We start from the raw sequence: 19,354 nt of genomic DNA, 5'->3' as shown, positions 1-19,354 counted from the left end.
GAAGCACTATTATATGCCAAGGAGAATGGCTAGGGAAAATGAGATTTGGCTTTTGCTTTATATTTAGTGCTCAGGCAAAAGTTGCAAAAATAAATAAAGCATGTGGCAGGAGTAAAGCAGTGGAAACTAAATATTATCTCCAATCGTGCTAGTATTCGGAGTCCAAGCACCTTTTAACTCTTCCTTTAAATCCTGTCAAAAATGGACTAGAAGATTGTCTGCCCTGCTGCTCAGTGTTTATTTTTTTCCTTGTGTGGTCAAATAAAGTCACAGATTCAGCTTGTCACTAACTGATTAAAAATTAATCAACTATCTTGATCAGTGTTAACAGCTGATTGCAATGCTTGCTTTCGCTCTCCACAGTTGGAAGGAAACTTAAAATGCCCATGGCAACATGAAAACTGACAAAGGCTACATGTAAAGAACCTGCTTCACCTTGCTGAAACCTCAGTATCTGAAAGTTAAGGAGGACAGAGTAAATCTGCTTCTGTGCACAATGAAAGAGGAGTTACACACGCATTTAATGAAGCTCATTGCTCTTGCTTACCATGAGACTTATCTGAAACAAATAATTTATGGTCTTCTGAAACAGAGCACTGTGATAAACCTATTTCATTGTGAATGCTACTGTGGGCATTGATAACTACTTGTTACGAGGAGCTGCATACAGTTGTGACTGGCATTGTTTTGTTCCACCACACAATTAAAGAAGTTGTGCATGACACCTTTATTCACTTCTGCATTAATCACAAACCTGTCATACCTCTTGCAGGCCACTGGGATTCCTGCAGACATACTTATATATAAATATTTTTAGCTCAACAGAATTAACTTCTTTCAGCTTTCTGTACTTTATTCTTCTGTACTTAAGTTACCATGTCTGAGGAATTAGAGCTGACAACAACCTGATGTGCAGGATGTCTATGTAGTCAATAATGCCCTGTATGCTAATGTTTGGAAAGACCACACAATCATCATGCAATTCACAGTTCTGAATGTATTTAAGTTTTATGAGCTGTAGAAAAAAGTTAATAAAAAGTAATTAAGATTCTGGCATTTAAACTTCCTCCCCTTTCTACAGAGTAAAGCCTACCCTCCAAGCCCTTGTTCAGTCCGTTACACACTGTTTTGTTTTCCCAAATAATGCTACAAATAATTTAAAAGCATTCTTCCAGAAGAACACCTCCAATGTGCTGCTACATCACATCATTCTTTCCTCCTCAGCATAAACCCAAGGACAGACTTCACTCACTGACAACATGATTTCAATACGTCCCCTCATCTTAGTTTCTTTAGAGCCCTAACAAATTAACTTGTCTTTTCATTAAGACAGAAGAAATTTGATCAAGAGACTTTCTAACCAAAACCCCAGATTTTAAATAGGCACACTGTCCTCAAGACGATCATTGTGAGTCCTCCACACTAGTGCTCAAGGGACATACTGCAGATAAAAGACCCCTCATCAAGAGATAAGGAAATCTCATTTAGATGCAGAAGTGAAATGGTAATGTTTTAAACCCAGCCTCTAACAGAAAACATCCCCCTCCAACATACTGCTAAAATTAGTTTCATAACATGCTTCCCAAGAAAATAAAAAGAATCTTCCCTTGAGTACAGAATCACACACATCTGCACACAACTAAGTTAGGTGGCTTCACCTACCAAATAAGAAGGTCCTTTTTAACCAAACCTTAATTAAATGCAGCCACCCAAACCCTTTTCTCTGAGCAATTATCAGACCTATCAGCCTTAAGCAAAAGGAACTCAACTGAGCTTTCAGATTTCAGTCTCCAAGTCACAACTTAAAAGAAAGGAGTATTTCTATGTGATTTCATTGGTAACTGCCTGGCAGTAAAGTATTACAGGAAGCACTAATTTTTTAATAACTGCTAGTAAATTACAGTTCTGAAAATATAATATATGGACTATTGGGTGTGCTAAACCTGTTACTTTCCTCACCAGCTCAGGCCCATTTTTTATTTTGGCATTACACAGAGTCAAACACACAGAAACAAACCACGAGGAGACACAGAGATGAGATGAGCCTTGTAAACTTACCCCTCCTGACAACTTAATCACCCTGACTTTGCTGCCGACATGGGGCCCATCACTACCACTGTTTGTCCGCTGCATGACAGTCCTTTTCACCCCTGGCTTCTGCTCCTGGGGCCTCGCAGGGACGGAGGCCACTCGAGCCGCCTGTGGCGTGGGCAGCGCCGCTGCAGCAGGTTTGGTCTGTAACACTTTCTGTGGCGCCTGAGGCTGACTCGCAGGAACTGTTCTAGTTTGCCTCAGCTGCTTCACTGGCTTCATCTGCTGTCCTTGGTACTGCCCATCCCCTGCGCCCTGGGGGAAATCTGTGGGTTTGGGGTGGATGTTTGCAACTACCGCGTCTTGCTTTCTAACAAGGAGTCTGTTTTTCACGTTGTGCCTGGTCTGCAAGCCGGAGTGGGGGATGTAGGGGCTGCCATTGGTGGGGAACTCGGAGGAGTCCTCCTCGTGCTGCATGTAGGACTGCTGGGAACAAGGCTGCTGCTGCTGCTGCTGCGCAAGTCTCTCCAGCAACTCTCTCTTCCTGGCCCCAGCCTGCTGCTGCCGTCTCAGCTCCTTCTGCTTCAGGATCTCCTCTCTCAGGCGCTTCTGCTCTTCTATCTTCAAACGATACAACCGAGTTTCTTCATCTTCGTCTGGATACTACAAAGGAAAATACAAATGAATTTATAAAATTCTAAAAAACGCCCAGCTTGGTCAAAACAACAAGAAATTGTTTCAAATGTTGTAAAGCTGTAACTCGGAAGAGCTTTTTAAATTTTCCCTGATACCAAAGCAAGGCTATTAGTGGAGTGTATCTGCTGCTAAGGTTTATTTGCTATTCATTACAGACAAACAGCTCAGATCTGGCTTAGGACTCAGATATACTACTTCCTAGACAGAAAAGCTTTAATACCACTTGAGAAATCTGATCGGAATACTTAAAAAAAATAATAATAATAAAAAAAGTTTTACAAATTGGAACTAATTTAAAAGTTTCCAAAACCAATTAAACTATTAATATAATTCAAGATATCAAAATATGTTTCAAATAGAAGGTAACAATACAGAGGCAACCCACTGTCACACAGGTTTTATCTTGCTCTTTTCTGACAAAGTAACAAAAGGTAGGGTGGTAAATGACCTGAAAGGCCCTGATTAGAACTATTGATTTTTCTCACAGAATTTTCAGCCTGATCTCAAACTCATTTGTCACACAATAATTGGTTATAATGAACAGCACAAGTCAATCTCTCTGACCTTGAACTCATGCACTCTCTTCAGAATCAAAATGTTGCCAAATGCAGTGTTGGAATATTAATGGTATATAGAGAAAGCCTTTAATATTCCAGCCCTGGGCCCCTCTGAAAGTACTGCACACCATCAAATAACCTTTCTAAAGATTCCTCAACTCTGGCAGAACAGGTTCTTATGAAAAGCTGTATAAAAATGGACAAGAATAAAGGAAATGCAGATTCTCGTCATCCTGGAAAAGAAATCAAATGCTTCTTGCAATAAAATCGCATATATTTTTCAATATTAGGAAACGCACTTTTTAATTATATTACTTCTCTCTTTTCAACCACTTCAAATATTAAGTTAGACTTATAGAGAATGCTTACAAATGTTAATGAGCGCAACATTCTACTCAAGATGTATTAATCACCCCTAACAACAGCCTCTCTCTCTTCACATGCTGGTAAATGAATGCATAAAGAGTGTTAAAATATTTCTCAAAACCTGGGAATCTGTGACGAACCTTTATGTATCTTGCAGCAACTCAGTGCAAACTGTTGTCAACACAACTGCCATTTTTTGAGCGTATGTGACCCAAATCTGTGACCTGAGGTTTTTGGTTTTGATTTTTTTAACATTCAAGTGCTTTTAGTCCTGGTGCACCCTAGAATCCTCCCCAACCCAAGACAAAACCCAGCAGAACAGATTCAGCTGTAATATTGGTTTATGGATGTGAAAGCCCAGATTTGCACTCACAGCACCCAGATGCACAAATCCTGAATGCTTATTTCCTTCAGCTGTAGCTGCTTCTTCCCTGAACAGGTATTGACTGGGATTATTCTCACAGTTACTAAAAACCAGCTCATTGTCTCAGATTAGAAGTCTAATTAGAAGCCTAAACAATGGCTAAATAAGACTAACCAAATTGCATTTTTTACGATTTGTATTTATTTTTTAAGTATGGGTTGTAGTTCAGGGATGAGGTCTAACACAGTCCTTTGCATGAGAATGCTACATTTACCCAGAAGTTCTTATCTTTATCTATACTGTGTGGAACATGATGGTGGTGATTAATAATCACTGTGACAACTAAATTAGATGTCTGTGTTGATGAGAAACATACCCAAATATTTCATCTTATATTGACAACTAGAGATGCTGAATTGTAGAAAAAAATATAGAAAATGACCCTTATGAAATACAGGGAAAGATTAAGACCCTTAAGAATAGCTTGCAAAGGATGAGAAAACAGGTAAACTCCAGCTAGGATCTGCTGTTATGCAGATCCTGATGCAATTAATAAAATTTTCAGTCATTTTCAGAGACACTAAGTATCACAGTTACTGAAATTGTCCAAAGAGAAAACTTGCTTCACTTAATGAATTAGTTTATTCACGCACTTTGGTTTAGATCATAATATTCTACAATTTATCTTAACAAGCCTGACAGATGCCATGAGCCAATACCAAGTTCACTTTTGGAGGCAGCTGTGTGATTTTTTTTTTTTCCCCCCTTATGTTCAACTGGAACACTGCAGCACAAGTCTGCAGGCGACCACTTCTACCAGTGCCCCTTATTATCAAGGATTTGCCTGCTCGTTCTATCACCTAACAAGTTCTGAAGGCCTTGGGAGATGTAGACCACAATGTGGTAAGCTCAGAACACCAACTCAAAGGTTAGACACAGCAGCAGAGAGATGTGTACTTGCAGCATACTTAAATGAGTCCTGCCAGCAGACAAGGAATGAACATCCTGAGGGACTCTAATACATCCCTGCAACAGCCCTTGGACAGATACACTAATTCCAACTATGCCAGAATTAAACACAGAAAAGATGACTGACAAACTCTATTGCCAACACACTTGCAGTTAGAAGAATGCTTAGCAGAATATTCACTGTCAGAATATTCAGGCAACTTGATCTCAAATATAATCCGTAACCTTCCTTTCTGAAACTCAACTCAAGAAATTAGCAATGATCCTAGGAAGTCAGTCCCTCCTTAAAGGGTAAGCTTGAAAATCAAGGGCCAAGAGCCCTGAGGTTATATGACAACTGCAGATCAGTCTGTCAATAGGCTAGAGGTAGACCCATAAGCAAGTTACTACTATTGTTAAATTCTAAATAAAAATACCCTTGCAGCTAGAGGAAGGTAATATAAAGGCCCTGCGATGATTAACAAAGTATCTGCATTAGAAGTCAGGTTTAACTCAATTTAGTTGTACAATGACCCAACAGTACAGACTGAGAAGGACAGCAAACTCCTTACCAGGATGAAACAGGGGCAGTTAAATCCCCTTCTCCTCAGCTTTAAGAGCACCATATATACACCACCCTAGAGAGTGGGGATATATATGTGATGTATAGTACATATAATGACCTACAGTATGTAATGAGGACATTCAGCATATGGAACAGGCAAGACAGGATCAAGACGAACACAGGACAATGCCTACTGCTAATGATTTTCATCCCATTAGTTTAATAAGCCCCGTATAGATTTCTCCAACAAACAACAGGATTGCCAAGGAAAAAAGAAAAAGGCAAGGCAAGCAAACATTGTGCCTACAGAATCAACTGGGAGAAAGTACACATCCTTCAAAGTTCAAACCATTATAATTTTCACATCCTGAGTCTGGAAGCAACATTATCTGTAGGTGAAAAAGCAGAAAAACATGGAGCAGCCTTTTCCCTAGATAAACTATTAATCTTCAAATGTCTTGGGTAGAAAACTTCACAACATGAAGAAATGGTGCATCATGCAAGTACATGGCTCCTCCTTTTACAGGAGGCTGCAGAATACAAAAGGCCAGAGATGCACTAGGTTCTGTGGGGGTGGCTTTTTTTGTGCCCGGTTTTGAGAGTTTGTTTTCTTTTTCTTTTTCATTTTTTTTTTTCAAGCAGAAATTCTCATCCATCTTTGAACAGCTTGAACACAATGCATTTCACAGAGATTTGAAGGCAGACTGAGCCTTAGCTGTAGGTTTCTCTTCTGCCTTAAGGTCCAAGGCAGCTTTGATGGAAAGCACCAAAAGAAAACATTACAGGCTGCTTTTCTGAATCCAGCTGAAGGGCACCAGCAAGAGAAGCAGCAGTCCCACATCCTTCCTCTGGGGAACCTAGAATAGCACTGTAGACTTAGGAAAAGACAGCAAAGACACACTCTAAAACAAGGGATTAAACTTTCCATTGAAATTTTAGTCCTAGTATCAGTAGCTTGCTTTTTGTATAGTGAATTAAAAAGAAAATTTAAAACCCCATGTTTTTTCAGAGGTCTGCAGCATTAATTGCCAATTAATAGAACTAAATGCTGAGTCATAAGAACCAGACACTGTTAATGTTCCGGTTGGCTCCCAAGGAACAAAAAAGGAATCCTGCAACCAGGCTCACGTGTGTCTCAGTAAAATAGGTGCAAGAACAGAGCACTCAAAATGGTTTGATCTGTGGCATAAACACAGATCTATTCAGCAGGCTTGCCTTTATTTTTTTATGCTGTAACATTAAAAACATAAGAGACTAGAATAATTTGTCCAAAAATTTATGCCAAGTGTTTGCAAAAGGTACAGCCAGAGCCAAATTGCCTCATTTAGCTGCTTGTGTTCAAACCCACAAAATATCTGAATTAAAGGGTACCTACATATACACACTGTACATTTCACATTGCTGATAACATCAGCTCCTGAACCCGAGGAAGGTATGAGGCACCCTACAAAGCACAGGTGCTGTACATTTTGGACAAACAGGGAGAGACTAAAGAACAAGGTTACAAGTTACTCCAAGAAGCACACTGCCCTCTTGCCAACTTCCAATTGGAAAAAAACCCCAAAACTTGAGATAAGACTCTTCTAAGCACAAGACAGGAGGTACCATTACAAAATTTTGGAAGACAAGCTATCTCAAATGGAGAAAAATCAAATTGAGTCATTTTCAATTTTTTAGGTAGCTTAATTCCAAAAAGATAAAAATGTTCAGATACGTTTGATCTAGTAATTTAATGCAGCAACTCTTTTCTACATTGCAAGCCTTGTTAAAAAAGACAGCAACATAAAATCTAGCAACTAAATTTTACAATTTACTGGATTTGGAAAAATGGTATATGAAGGTTTTCATTCAAGTACATCAAGGTCATTAATCCCAATATAAGTACTAACATCAGCACACCTATGATTATGCAGTGCTCTACTAATTTCCTTCCTGTTCTGAGCTCCAATATCCATTTCCCCTAAAGATATATCACCTTTCTCCATTCTCCCTCTTTAACCTCAAAAATGCTTAATACTGCCTTAATTCCTCTTATCCTAAGCTGACTTCAACAGGAGCAGCATTAGGCCCACATCATCCAGACTTTCCTATTTCAATGACAAAATGATCTTTCAGACTGAGGATATACAAGTTTAAATCCTGGGGAGTAAGAGCTATTCTGAACAGGCATTTAAGGTCAGTATTTTGCAGCCTCACAGGAACAGGAACACAAGCATTCCATTAATACACAGTTTTTAATCTTCTAGTCACTCATGTTGCAAATCTTCCAAATATCTATATTTAGGGCGAGCAAAACTTCTACCAGGCAATATTGTTATTTTTTGGTGCTTCCTGAATGATAGGCTGCTCACAAATACAGCCACTGACTCTTTAGGAAAAAAGATGCAAAGAGAAGTCTTAATTTTCCAGTTGAGGACACTTGCAAAATAACCTGCCCAATTCAGTTATGTGCCATACAGCTAGAAAAGGTGACAGAACTTAACTCTTTCTCATTGTCATCGAAAGCAAAAGAACAGGATGAAGTCAGCTAATTACTTGAAAAAACACACAAAAAAGACTGGAAAACATTACAACCTGCCTAAGGAGAGATATGCAATAACCTACATTACAACAACAGTGCAGAATACGATTAAATGCTTGTAAATGAACATTCTTAGTGCACCATTCCCATCTGTAGGAGTGACAATAAGCAGGAGCAGTGAACAAGACCTGCAGTGGCACAGCAGAAGTGGGACAACTGCTACTCCACTGTTTGCAGCACCAGCCTCTGTTCAGGTGTGCTTTGGAAAGAGAAGGTTCTGTGTGCACACATTCACACTCTCCTAAAGCTTGCCAAATTTGTCTACAAAGGCTTTACTAGGAGACATCATTTTTTCCAATACAACTCTGGTTTTTTATCCTGCTTTGCAAAAACTTGCATAAAACAGGTATCAGATTTTTTTTCAATGAGAGTTTTGACAGAGAAATAAAGAGAAAGTTTTATTTGTAATACACCAAGAATTCACACAAGTAAGATTAGTTCGTTTGATAACCACAAGCTAGAGTGTGTTTAAAACGTAAAATGGAGACAACAAGATGACTGCTTTGGGGCATTTTGGTTTTTTTTTTTAGTTTTCTAGTTAATTTAATTTAAAATTTAAAAATATTCTTATCCTTTTCTAAATACTGCCAGAGATATTTTGGAACTGATGCTTTAATTTTCATATGACTACACTATGAATAACTTCAAGATGTTTTAGATGGGGAGGCCTGTGGCTGATTTTTCAAGACTTACCTTACTAGTGGCCTGAAAGACAGGGGCTTCTCTATGAGGCACTGCATTTTCTGTGACTGAGATTATTCCAAGAGACTGAATTGAGGGGAAAGAGATTACTTAAATATTTTTTCCAAAAAAGGTGAAAATTAAAAGCTAAAAAACGGATTTTTTTTCATTTCCATTGCAAAGCAAGTGCACAAGAGGTGAAACACTGGTAGCTTTGGGTTTCTTTTGTGCCTCATTCATGGAAATTAGTTACGACCATCCCTAATTCAAGAACAAGATGAAAAGCTAATCATGAGCAGCTTAAAAGGAAGACAGCATTATCACAATTAAAGCTTTCAACAGTTGTTGAAGAAAACCTGGTCCTTGAGACAAGACTCATTGTTAACTGCAACTATAAAGATTTACAGTTCTTCACAGAATAGCCTGACAAAGCACACAGGGTGCATTTAGCCATCATGCTCAAGATAAAGAGCACCATCAGTCCAATCCTACCCACTCTCTCCAACCAACGGAGCTCCCAGAGTCTTCTCTAGCTGCCAGGAGACCTGTGCAGGGAAACAGTCATCTGTTCACACCACACAATCCAGTGGAGCTGAAAACACTGGCATCTCATTTTTTCAATTGTGCAGAGTACCAGCAGAGTAAACAGCATAACTTTCTCCAAAATGGAAAACTTAAAAGCATCTCCTATTGTCCCTCACACAAAAAGGTTTCACAAAAGGGAGAGTTTCTTTTTCAAGAGCAAGAAGCTCCACAGACAGCACAGCTATGAACTCCTGCATGAATGCTCAAGGCCTAGTAGAGACTGAACAGCCTAAAGGAAAACAGCAAGAGAAAGACAGCTCTCCAAATAGCCTACTTTTTTCTTTTGAGGCATACAGCATCATACAAAATGACAGAGAAGAGGCTTTCAGACTTTGAAAGAGTAAGACTTAGAAGAGTAAGATCACCTGAAAATAAAATAAATTGTAATTCCCCAAGATAAAAATGGGCAAAATGAGTATTTCAGAGGCTTGTATCACTGATCACCTTTACTGAAATTCTGCCTTTCCCTAGTAGAAATGACTCTTCTCCTGCAAAACAGACTCGCCGCAGCCCTGCCAACCTTCCAGACCTTTTATATCAATGGAGACTGTTTCTGCTATTGCAATAAAAGAGAAAAGTGCAATTCAGAAGGGAGGCCTCTAGTGGCACCAAAAAATATTTGGTGGATAATATACTAAGTGTGCTTTCAGTTCATAAATCAGATTAGAAAAGTTTTTTAAAGGCAAGAGCTTCGTTTCTTGTTTGGTTGTTGGTCTTTTGCTTAAAAACAACAACAAAAACCTCCCTTACCTCTGGTTCAGATTTTCCTTCTGACTTTGCCTGGCCCACTGGTGTGATTGCTTTAGCTTTCATCTCAGGCCTTCCCTGGGAGTTCACCCCACCAGTGACAGGCTTGGTGGCAGACATGGTGCTGGTAATGGGTTTGACCTGAGCAGCGGGGGTGGAGTTCCGCCTGTTGTTGCTCATCTCCATGGCGTGGGATGGGGCTATTGGCAACTCACGCAAGTTGCTGTTCCTGGGAGCAGTTGACTGAAGCTGCTGATTCGAACGCTTGACAATATTCTGTGATGGGGTACTCTGAAAGTAGAAAGGAAAAAAACTGCTGACTTCCACCACAAAACAGGCTGAAGTTGTTTTGGTTTCACATTTTCCTGATTTAGTTAAGTTTGGGAAAACAAGCTTTGTGAAGAAGCACAATATTTTTAATGTCAGAAAAAAAAAAAAAACCCAGAAATTAGAATGCTTTAATATCCTATTTGCCTAATTAAAAGCAAAACTTCATCTCACTTAACACCATTCTGAGAAACTGGCTTCACTGTGTGATTGACTTTCCTAATCAAAGCAACTGTGCTAAACTATAGTTACCTTGTCTTGAGCACTGCTACAGACTGTTGTGCTACCAAACCTACCAAGATGCAGAATATGCTGCATGGGAGGAAACTCACAAGACAGGAGAGGCACTATCTGAACCAGAAAACTGATTAGCAGTGGTACAGAGAGGCCTTCACATTGAAAGCACATCAGAGAATTAGGCTCCCACACATTCTCAGACTACCAGCAGTTGTAAAGTCTTATTAAGCAGATCTATCCTTCATAACCCCTTCATTGATAGCTCTTGGGAAACTGCAACATCTCCTATTGGATCCAAATCAAAAAGAACACTAAAGACGAGAGGAGAGAAGATATACATGGTATCTTTCAATGTAGATTATAAAACAATCAAGGCAGAAAATGAGCAAGAAATGATGAAAGTAGAGGAAAGAGCAGGAAGGGAATAAATAGGACTGAAAAACCATGCTGGCGAGTTTTGTAATCTGCGCTTACATGCCTGCTTCCCACGCAGGACACTGATATATGTGACACTTACATGCCTTGGCTTCATTGGACCCTGTCGTGGCTGACACTGCATCCTGTTGTTATTTGGCTGCTGCTGCGTGGCTTGCATGTGAGGCCTGAACTGTGGCTGGTTCATGGGCATCAAGGGCTGCGGAGGCCCTTGGAGATGGTGATGGTGTTGCTGCTGCTGCTGCTGGTGATGGTGCTGCTGTTGCTGCTGGTGATGGTGCTGCTGAGGCTGAGGTTGTGGTTGAGGCTGTATTGGAGGATGCATGGGACCCTTCGCATGAAGAAAAAAATATTTTAGTTTCAAGGTAATAAACTCCTGAAAAGCAAATCCAGCCTCCTGAATCCTTAGAACTATAAGCAGCTACGAATCAGGTTAAACCAAAATCATAGAGAGTAAAAAAACAGACTAACAGAAGCAGTGTAAGGTTGTTCTACACATAAACCTGTGTAAGGCAGCAGCTGAAGTGCAAACAGACAAACTCAAGGGTTCCTGCCCTCTACACTGTTTTCTAACGACGTTTATCCTGCCCCTCTGCACATCCCCAAAGCGCTGCCCCACTTCAGCGGTGCCGCAGAGCTCCGTACCCGGGCGGGCGCCGCTGCCGGCAGAGGGCACTGCCGCCCCGCAGCACCCGGGAACGCGGGCCGGGCACCGACCGGAACAGGGCCGGAGAGAGACCGAGAACACGGGCCGGGCACCGACCGGAATAGGGCCGGAGAGAGACCGAGAACACGGGCCGGGAACCGACCGGAACAGGGCCGGAGAGAGACCGAGAACACGGGCCGGGCACCGACCGGAACAGGGCCGGAGAGAGACCGGGACACGGGCCGGGCACCGACCGGAACAGGGCCGGAGAGAGACCGAGAACACGGGCCGGGCACCGACCGGAACAGGGCCGGAGAGAGACCGGGACGCGGGCCGGGCACCGACCGGAACAGGGCCGGAGAGAGACCGGGACGCGGGCCGGAGAGAGACCGGGACGCGGGCCGGAGAGAGACCGGGACGCGGGCCGGAGAGAGACCGGGACGCGGGCCGGAGAGAGACCGGGACGCGGGCCGGAGAGAGACCGGGACGCGGGCCGGAGAGAGACCGGGACGCGGGCCGGAGAGAGACCGGGACGCGGGCCGGAGAGAGACCGGGACGCGGGCCGGAGAGAGACCGGGACGCGGGCCGGAGAGAGACCGGGACGCGGGCCGGAGAGAGACCGGGACGCGGGCACAATAGTGGGACACTGCAGCCGGGAGAAGATCCATCACTCGCCAGGCACAGCAGTAAGGGCGTTACAGGGCCATACCCCTCGGACCTGCAATCCCAATGGCTCTGGCTCTGTTCCTGCCCCTGGCCCCGTACCTGCATACTGGGCTGCGCGTGCGGGGACAGGAAGGGCTGTCCCGGCGCCTGCAGGAACTGCTGCCGCGGGGGGATGAAGGGCCGCGGCGTGGCAGAGCCCGGCTGGTTGAAGTGCAGGATCCCCACCGGGCCCTGGGGCTGCATGCTGGGCCGCACCGGCCGCTCCCGGGGATACACGGGCTGCTGTCCCTGCTGGTTAAAGGCGGGCCCGGGCGGGCTGAACGGCATCGGGCTCTGCGTAGGAACGGGATGGGCGCTGTTAAGAAGCGGGGGAGGCGGTGGCGGTGGGGGGCTTCGCTGCTCAAACAAGGGGTGACCTGGGAACCTCGGATCTGTAGGAATGAAAGAACTGATTAGATGACAACCTCCCTGGGACACAAACACATTTCAGAAACATAGAGCTCTATTCTGTTTTGGAAAGTAACCTGAAATTTGCAGAATGCAAAACTGTATGGGATTTTTTAATTATATCAGTTACCCTCAAGGTTATGTTTATCTTGTTCCTGCCACTTGTGTATAAAAGGAATTGATCCATGAAAGACCAGCACAACTGGTACTTTGCTGGAATCAGCAATACCTTTTGGAAATTCTACTTTAATAAAATCAGTGAAGGATTCCAGTGATTATAGTTTAAGCCACAGAAGAACTCATAAAACATTGACACCATCACTGCACCATGACCAGGTACATAGCACATTTTTACATATCAAATGTGTGTAAAATGTCTGTAATATGCTGTATACACACACATTACATATATGTGGTATAAACATAAACATACACTTACTCTCTATCTTTGGTTTGCTAGGCTTTATCACTGTAGCTAACCTTAACAGATTTCTTACATTACACGCTGAGTCCAGGCGGTTTTAAGACTTACTAATGGAAACCCAAGTGTATAGAAAGTACTTATCCAAAATATAATAAAGTGCAACAACTTCATTGCTACAACCACTTAGATATTAATTATTTTTGTGTCTATATAAATATCCTGATTCATGGCAGTTACAGGTGAAGACATATAAAAAAAAAAGGTAAAAATCCACATTAAAAAAAGTAAAAAATATACACAACAACCAGAATTCTTGGCATGTACCAGCCTGGCTACATCACATAGGATCTTCCAGCCTTCAGGTTCTTCTGAACACTTCACGTCGTGGTATATGCAGTCACAGTGCAGAGTCACTTTACAAAAGGTGGGTGTTATTTGTTAATGGGATTGAAAATGCTTACCTGCTATGAAGAAAGGATCTCTGTCCTGAGGAGGTGGAGGAGGGAGTGGTGGAGGTGGTGGGGGTGGCCCTCTCCACTGGTCCTGGATTGGCAGCCTTGGGGCTTGTGAGAAGTTGGTAGGAACTGGTCCAGGTGTATGCTGCTGGAAGTCTGGAGGGCCCTATTTAAAAAGGCAGAATTGAAATTAAGGTTACCATGCAGAAATGTATGTATTGTCTGCTACAACTTTTTTTCTTAAAAATACAATTGCTGTACGAATTATCTCCTATCACCTGTACAAACTGACAGCCCTGACTGAGTCATTCATTCACAATGGAAGATATATTAAACCCGAGTACAGTATCTTGAAATGAATTCACAACGTTTTAATAATCAGTAGCACCACAGGAATGCCATTTCTTCTCAAGCTTATTGAAATCCATGCAATTATTGACCTTCTTTCCCATTAATCCAAAAAAATCTGAATGTCTACTTTAGAAGACATTCCTGACATTTATCTTCTTAAACCATATTATTCTTCATCATCAATTTAGCACAATGTAAGCTACAGAACTGAGCAGCTTTACTTAAAAAAAAAAAAAAAAAGGGGGGGGGAAGGACAATTTATGGCATCCAGAAAATTAAAGAAATTGTCTTTCTAGAAGAATTAAGAGGAGAGTAACATTTCTGTCTATTCACAGTTTAGCATCTGAAGCATTATAAGAAAGAGTACAAAATTTTCTTTCCTCCAGTAAGGCACTGGATTTTTTTCTTTTTTTAATGCCTTTGCATATTGCAGGAAGCAGTATATTAATACAAAAGCAGAACTCTGCAGAAGACACAACTGAGTAATTCACACTGTTATTGTTTTCTTTTATATCAAAAGTTGACAAAACATTGGCAACCTGTGATACACAGAATAAGCTTTGCTTCACATAAATCATATTCTCAACCATTTCCTTATTATCTGAGTAAATCAAGTAAGTAATGAAAATAATCTGTGAACATCCTTGCTTCCCTCATTATAAGGATTATGAAACCAGTGATGGGATCTGTTCTGTCTACCTGTAAGGCTCACCTTGAAGCTTAAACTTACATTGCTGAAGACGAGCTTTTCAAAACAGATTCCACACCAAAAACTCCCTGCTAGGCTGAAGTATGGTCATCAGGAAAGGGCCAAACAACTAAGCTGCAGTAGCTTATCTTTTACCTGTTGAGCTGCCCTCACCAAGGGTACATACAGTCTCACTCTAACATACTTGTACTGCACAAAGACTAGAATTTTAGGATAAGAATTTCTCACACAGTAAAGATGGCCCTGGAAACTGGACTGTACTCACTATCAAAGCAGCACAAGACAGCTGCTTTACAGTCTTCTACCAGCACAATACAACTGGGATTGGCAGGACCCAAGTAAGTAGATGAGAGGCACCAAAGATCAGATCCATTATTAAATCTGTGGCCTTCCTGAAAACACCTGAGGGATATGTGAGATACTAAGACCTCTTATTTGGGAGCAAGACTGTGACTATTTATTTTATGTCATTATACAGCCATCAACTATAAATACATTATCTTTCCTAGAGATTAAAGGGTCTATATCCCCTTGCCAGTGCTTCCAGCCAGCCAGTCTCCTGTGGGTATTTCATTTAGTGAAAAGACATTACATTACACTCAAGCATGACAGTCCTCATAACATACAGTTTGTAGGAGGAGCTGCTACACTTCTGCGAGTGAACAGTTACAACACACAATACTCCTGCCACCTTGGAAGTGAGTACTGCCTTTGAATTTCACACAGTCTGCAGACAACAGAGTTAGAGCAAGAGGGAGCTGTTTGGGATGGAAAAAGTGACATTTATTTGTTCCATGGAAACCTTTTCAGGCTTAGCTCAACAAGGATGTTCACTGCGTTGCTCTCCCCTCATGTTTAGCAGGACAGCACTGGCTGCCTGCCAAAAGAGCAACTGAATACAAGCCTTGAGTATCCTGACCGTTCACTCCCAAACACATCTCTAGCACCAGTGCACATAGGAGCTGCCACAGGTACTTTCAAACTAAGGTTAAATGCATTCCCTCATCTCGGAAGCCTTGGTGATAAAAGCCTATTTCTCAAAAGTACTGCTCTTACAGCAATCCCAGGGAATACACAGCCCTTCCACATGCTGCACATCCTCGAGGGAGGCACCCAGAAAACCAACTCATTTTTAGCTATTTAGTTATTAGTTTATCACGGGACAATGCATAAGGTCATTGCAACAGTTCAACAGGACAGTTGCACACAAGATGGTTTGAATCGTGCATCTGATTTACAGCACGTAGTCACGCATCTTGCCTCTCAGGACAGAACATGGTCTTGACAGACAACCTTTTTTCCCCATTTTCAGAGAGCTTGACTTGGAAGCTCTCAAATTCCTCATATTTTACCCTAGACAAATGCCTATACATATCTTGGTCATTTGTAAAATAGCCAGAAAAAAAAAATTATGTGGAAACTTACTGAAACCTGGGCTAATAAATCTTAAGTGTCGCATATCTGCCAGCCGAGCTGAAGAACTGGCAGCAGCAATGATCTGTCTGGGCTTGGTTCCAAGCACCAAATGGCACTGCAGTGATCACAGTCTCCTCTACCTGCTTTTTCCAAACTCCATGTATTCTGTGCTGGTTGAGGTAACAGATCCTTAATCAGTCTCTCCCCTCACTCCCAAACTTCAGTTTTAGTGCTAGGCTGGAAGGTAACAGGCTTAGGCTACAAAATAAGCAGCCAACTCTGTTTCTCCAACCACATTTGTAACCTGGTCTCAAGCATCTTCCTCCATATTTCTTGCCAAATTTGCCTTACTGTCTCCTGGTCCTGCTCATTCTTCAGATACATCTCTCATCCCCCATCATGTCTTTCACTCTGCCACTTTCACTCCTAATCCCAGCATGGATCCAGCTTCCCAGCTTCCAGACTGCAAACTGGTGAGCTCGTGTTGTGGCAGCTGGTGAAGAGCTCCTATGTGCCCCACTCAGCCCCTGATTCCTTGCCTGTACACTTAACACCAGGCCATTTCCCCTCTTTTTCCTGCCAGGGAAGCAGCAGGAATTTGTATTTTAAATAAACAATTCTTTGTACCAGCCTTCCCTCTCCTGCCAACCTGTACCCTCATTACTATGCCCAGATCCATCTCCTCCTAAGGCAGCCCTGAATTGCAAATGCATGGCAAGTCCTGTTGAATTTCACACAGCTCTTATGTACTGAAACATCCTCAGTGCAGCCAAACTCAAGTTCCTTCCTTGGAAACTGAGCAATAATAAAACATTTCTAAATAACTTCACTTGGGCACAACAGTATTTTTCCACTGTTTCTGTCTTGGAATTAAAGTATTTGGAAAATTTCAACCAAAAGGATTTAAAATGAGGCCAGCAACCAGCACAACATCTTGGTTTAGGCCACTTAAGTCTGTTAGTATTACACACACTGAGCACAGATTTGTATTTCCCATCATAAGGAAACAATGAAATAAGCTTTAGGTGAATTTCAGAACTGAGCAGTACATAGTCATTTTAGGTCTAAGAAAGGTCACACTTTCTAAAATATGATATTACAGTTCATTTACAAAAAAATTACACAAACTGCTAACCAGCAAGACATTTTACTGTTAAAAACAGTAGCAATGCTGATTTCAAGCTCCCTGTGATCTTCAGTACCAAAGGTATCCATCCATCTTAAAAAACAAACATTTACTGCCCTCTAAATACCTGCACTGATTTAACACAAAGTAACAGGAATCCAACTGTTATCCGAAAGCTGGTGTCAAAAAAATCCAACAAATGCTCACTAAGATACATTAAGAATTTTTTTCTCTAGTTTTATTAGTAGTATATTTCACATAAGTACATAGCACAACACAAGTTTGGTCAAAATATCTCCAAGAAAAAGCAAGAATGAAATACCTGAAGTTTGGAACTCTTCCTATTGGCCTCTCTTTTTTCCATCCCTAGCAGTTAAGAATTCTGGGGGTTTTTCCCAGTTTTTAAGTAAGAGTCCAGATTTGCTAACAAATACCTACTTATTTGATTGCTGAGCAGATTTTAACTTTATGTACATGACATTTTGAAAAACTACTAAATTATGACTGATCACATTTCTTGGCTGATAACCAAAGGCCAATCATGCAAAATTAATTGCAAAGACACTTGTTATTTGCTGAAAAACGAATTACCAATGTTCGCTTCTAAAAAAAAAAAAAAAAAATTAGTTTTATTCTTTCCCTTCTTACAGTCATGACAGACTGACCTCCACTTCTCCCCTAAACCAGCTTTGCTCCTATGTCCCTAAAGATAAAAATACTGCCCTAAATAACAGTAAAACAGGGAGGGGGAAGCATGTATTTTCATATCTTACATTGTTGAGATTTTTCTTCTGAAAAAGCTTCCAGGATAATTCCAATAGGAATTCAATTGTGTGGTTGATTCATATCACACACTACCATGTGAAACTAAAACTTTAATGTTCAACTAGAGCTACTACTTACAGACACACATGAACTCTTTTAAAAAAAGAAAATACGTAAACTATGATGGGTATTTTTCTAAGTTTTAAGGTGTTTGTCTATTATTCTCAAATGACATTACTTTTTTTTCCCAATTCAATAGAAATACAGTAATACTACCACTTCAACTTTTACTTATGCCAAATTCTAATTGTCCTAAAACCAGTACAAAGTAATGTAACAGCTCTCCATTGCTTAAAGCTTTTGAGGGTGGGCTTGGCTTTTTGGTGGGTTTTTTTGTGCTTAACAGTAGTTAAACTATAATTTTAGAAGTGGATTATTTTACCATTAACGTTAAATTCTACACTCAGCAAGTATTTGTTGCTAATAACCCCCAACTGCCCTCTGGTATTTGGTAGGAAAGACCACTCAGAGCTATTTAACTTCAAAAATTAATGAAGAGCAGGTGCAAAAGCCAGGTTTCATAATGGTCTATTTTTGATAAAATAAGCATACTGTAACATAGATGCATAATAAATCTTTATGTGCACAGTAGTTACTCCCATTTTTCATGGTTTCACTATCCAGACAGTTTCAAATTACACCCAACTATTCAGTACACACATCAGCTAAGACTCCCTGCAAAAAAAAAAACATTTTAACTATTACTTCACCATTATTAAATCTTTCAGGAAACCTCCCTACTCAGTGTTCAAAACCACCTATTTTCAAGCTAACAGGTTTCAACCTAAGAAAAGAAAATTGCAAATTCACATGATCAGCCACTGCTCCAAGGTTCTGCATCTCAGTCCAACATTGGGGCCAACTCTGACACTGGGGGAAAGGACAAAATATTTATGTGCCTTCCCAGTGAGATCCCACAAGGTCGGTTCACATTCATACAGAAATGGTTACCATGACAGCTACCAAATGTCTGTAAGAACAACCCAGCAGAGGTCTGTATTTTTTCCTGTTTGTAAGGAATGCTCTGGACTCTGTAACTTAATTTATCCTCATGCAATTTTATTTCAAAAATTCAAAAAGGGAAAAAAAAGTTAGTGCGTAAGAATACAAGAACTGAGGTCTAGAAGGAAATTACATTGGAAATAGGATTCTGTGTAGATTTGTAAAGA

The 19,354-nt window shown here is 41.2% G+C and overlaps 1 protein-coding gene across 5 annotated transcripts in view; it reads right to left on the bottom strand.

The window, feature by feature from the left end:
- The window catches only part of RBM33 (RNA binding motif protein 33), a 99,244-nt gene that overhangs the window by 29,114 nt on the left and 50,776 nt on the right, over positions 1–19,354 (bottom strand). For all 5 annotated transcript variants that reach the window (XM_082283691.1, XM_082283692.1, XM_082283694.1 and 2 more), the window contains exons 11-15: positions 13,765–13,924; positions 12,532–12,863; positions 11,203–11,451; positions 10,125–10,412; positions 2,059–2,694 (exon numbers count right to left, since the gene is read on the bottom strand). In XM_082283691.1, coding sequence (XP_082139817.1) covers positions 2,059–2,694; positions 10,125–10,412; positions 11,203–11,451; positions 12,532–12,863; positions 13,765–13,924 — 1,665 coding nt within the window. The remainder of the gene's footprint in view (positions 1–2,058; positions 2,695–10,124; positions 10,413–11,202; positions 11,452–12,531; positions 12,864–13,764; positions 13,925–19,354) is intronic.

Source organism: Coloeus monedula, assembly GCF_965178545.1.
Source record: "Coloeus monedula genome assembly, chromosome: 1".
NCBI lineage: Eukaryota > Metazoa > Chordata > Aves > Passeriformes > Corvidae > Coloeus > Coloeus monedula.
Note: the sequence above shows the minus strand (reverse complement) of the source record. Positions and strands in the feature narration are given on the sequence as shown.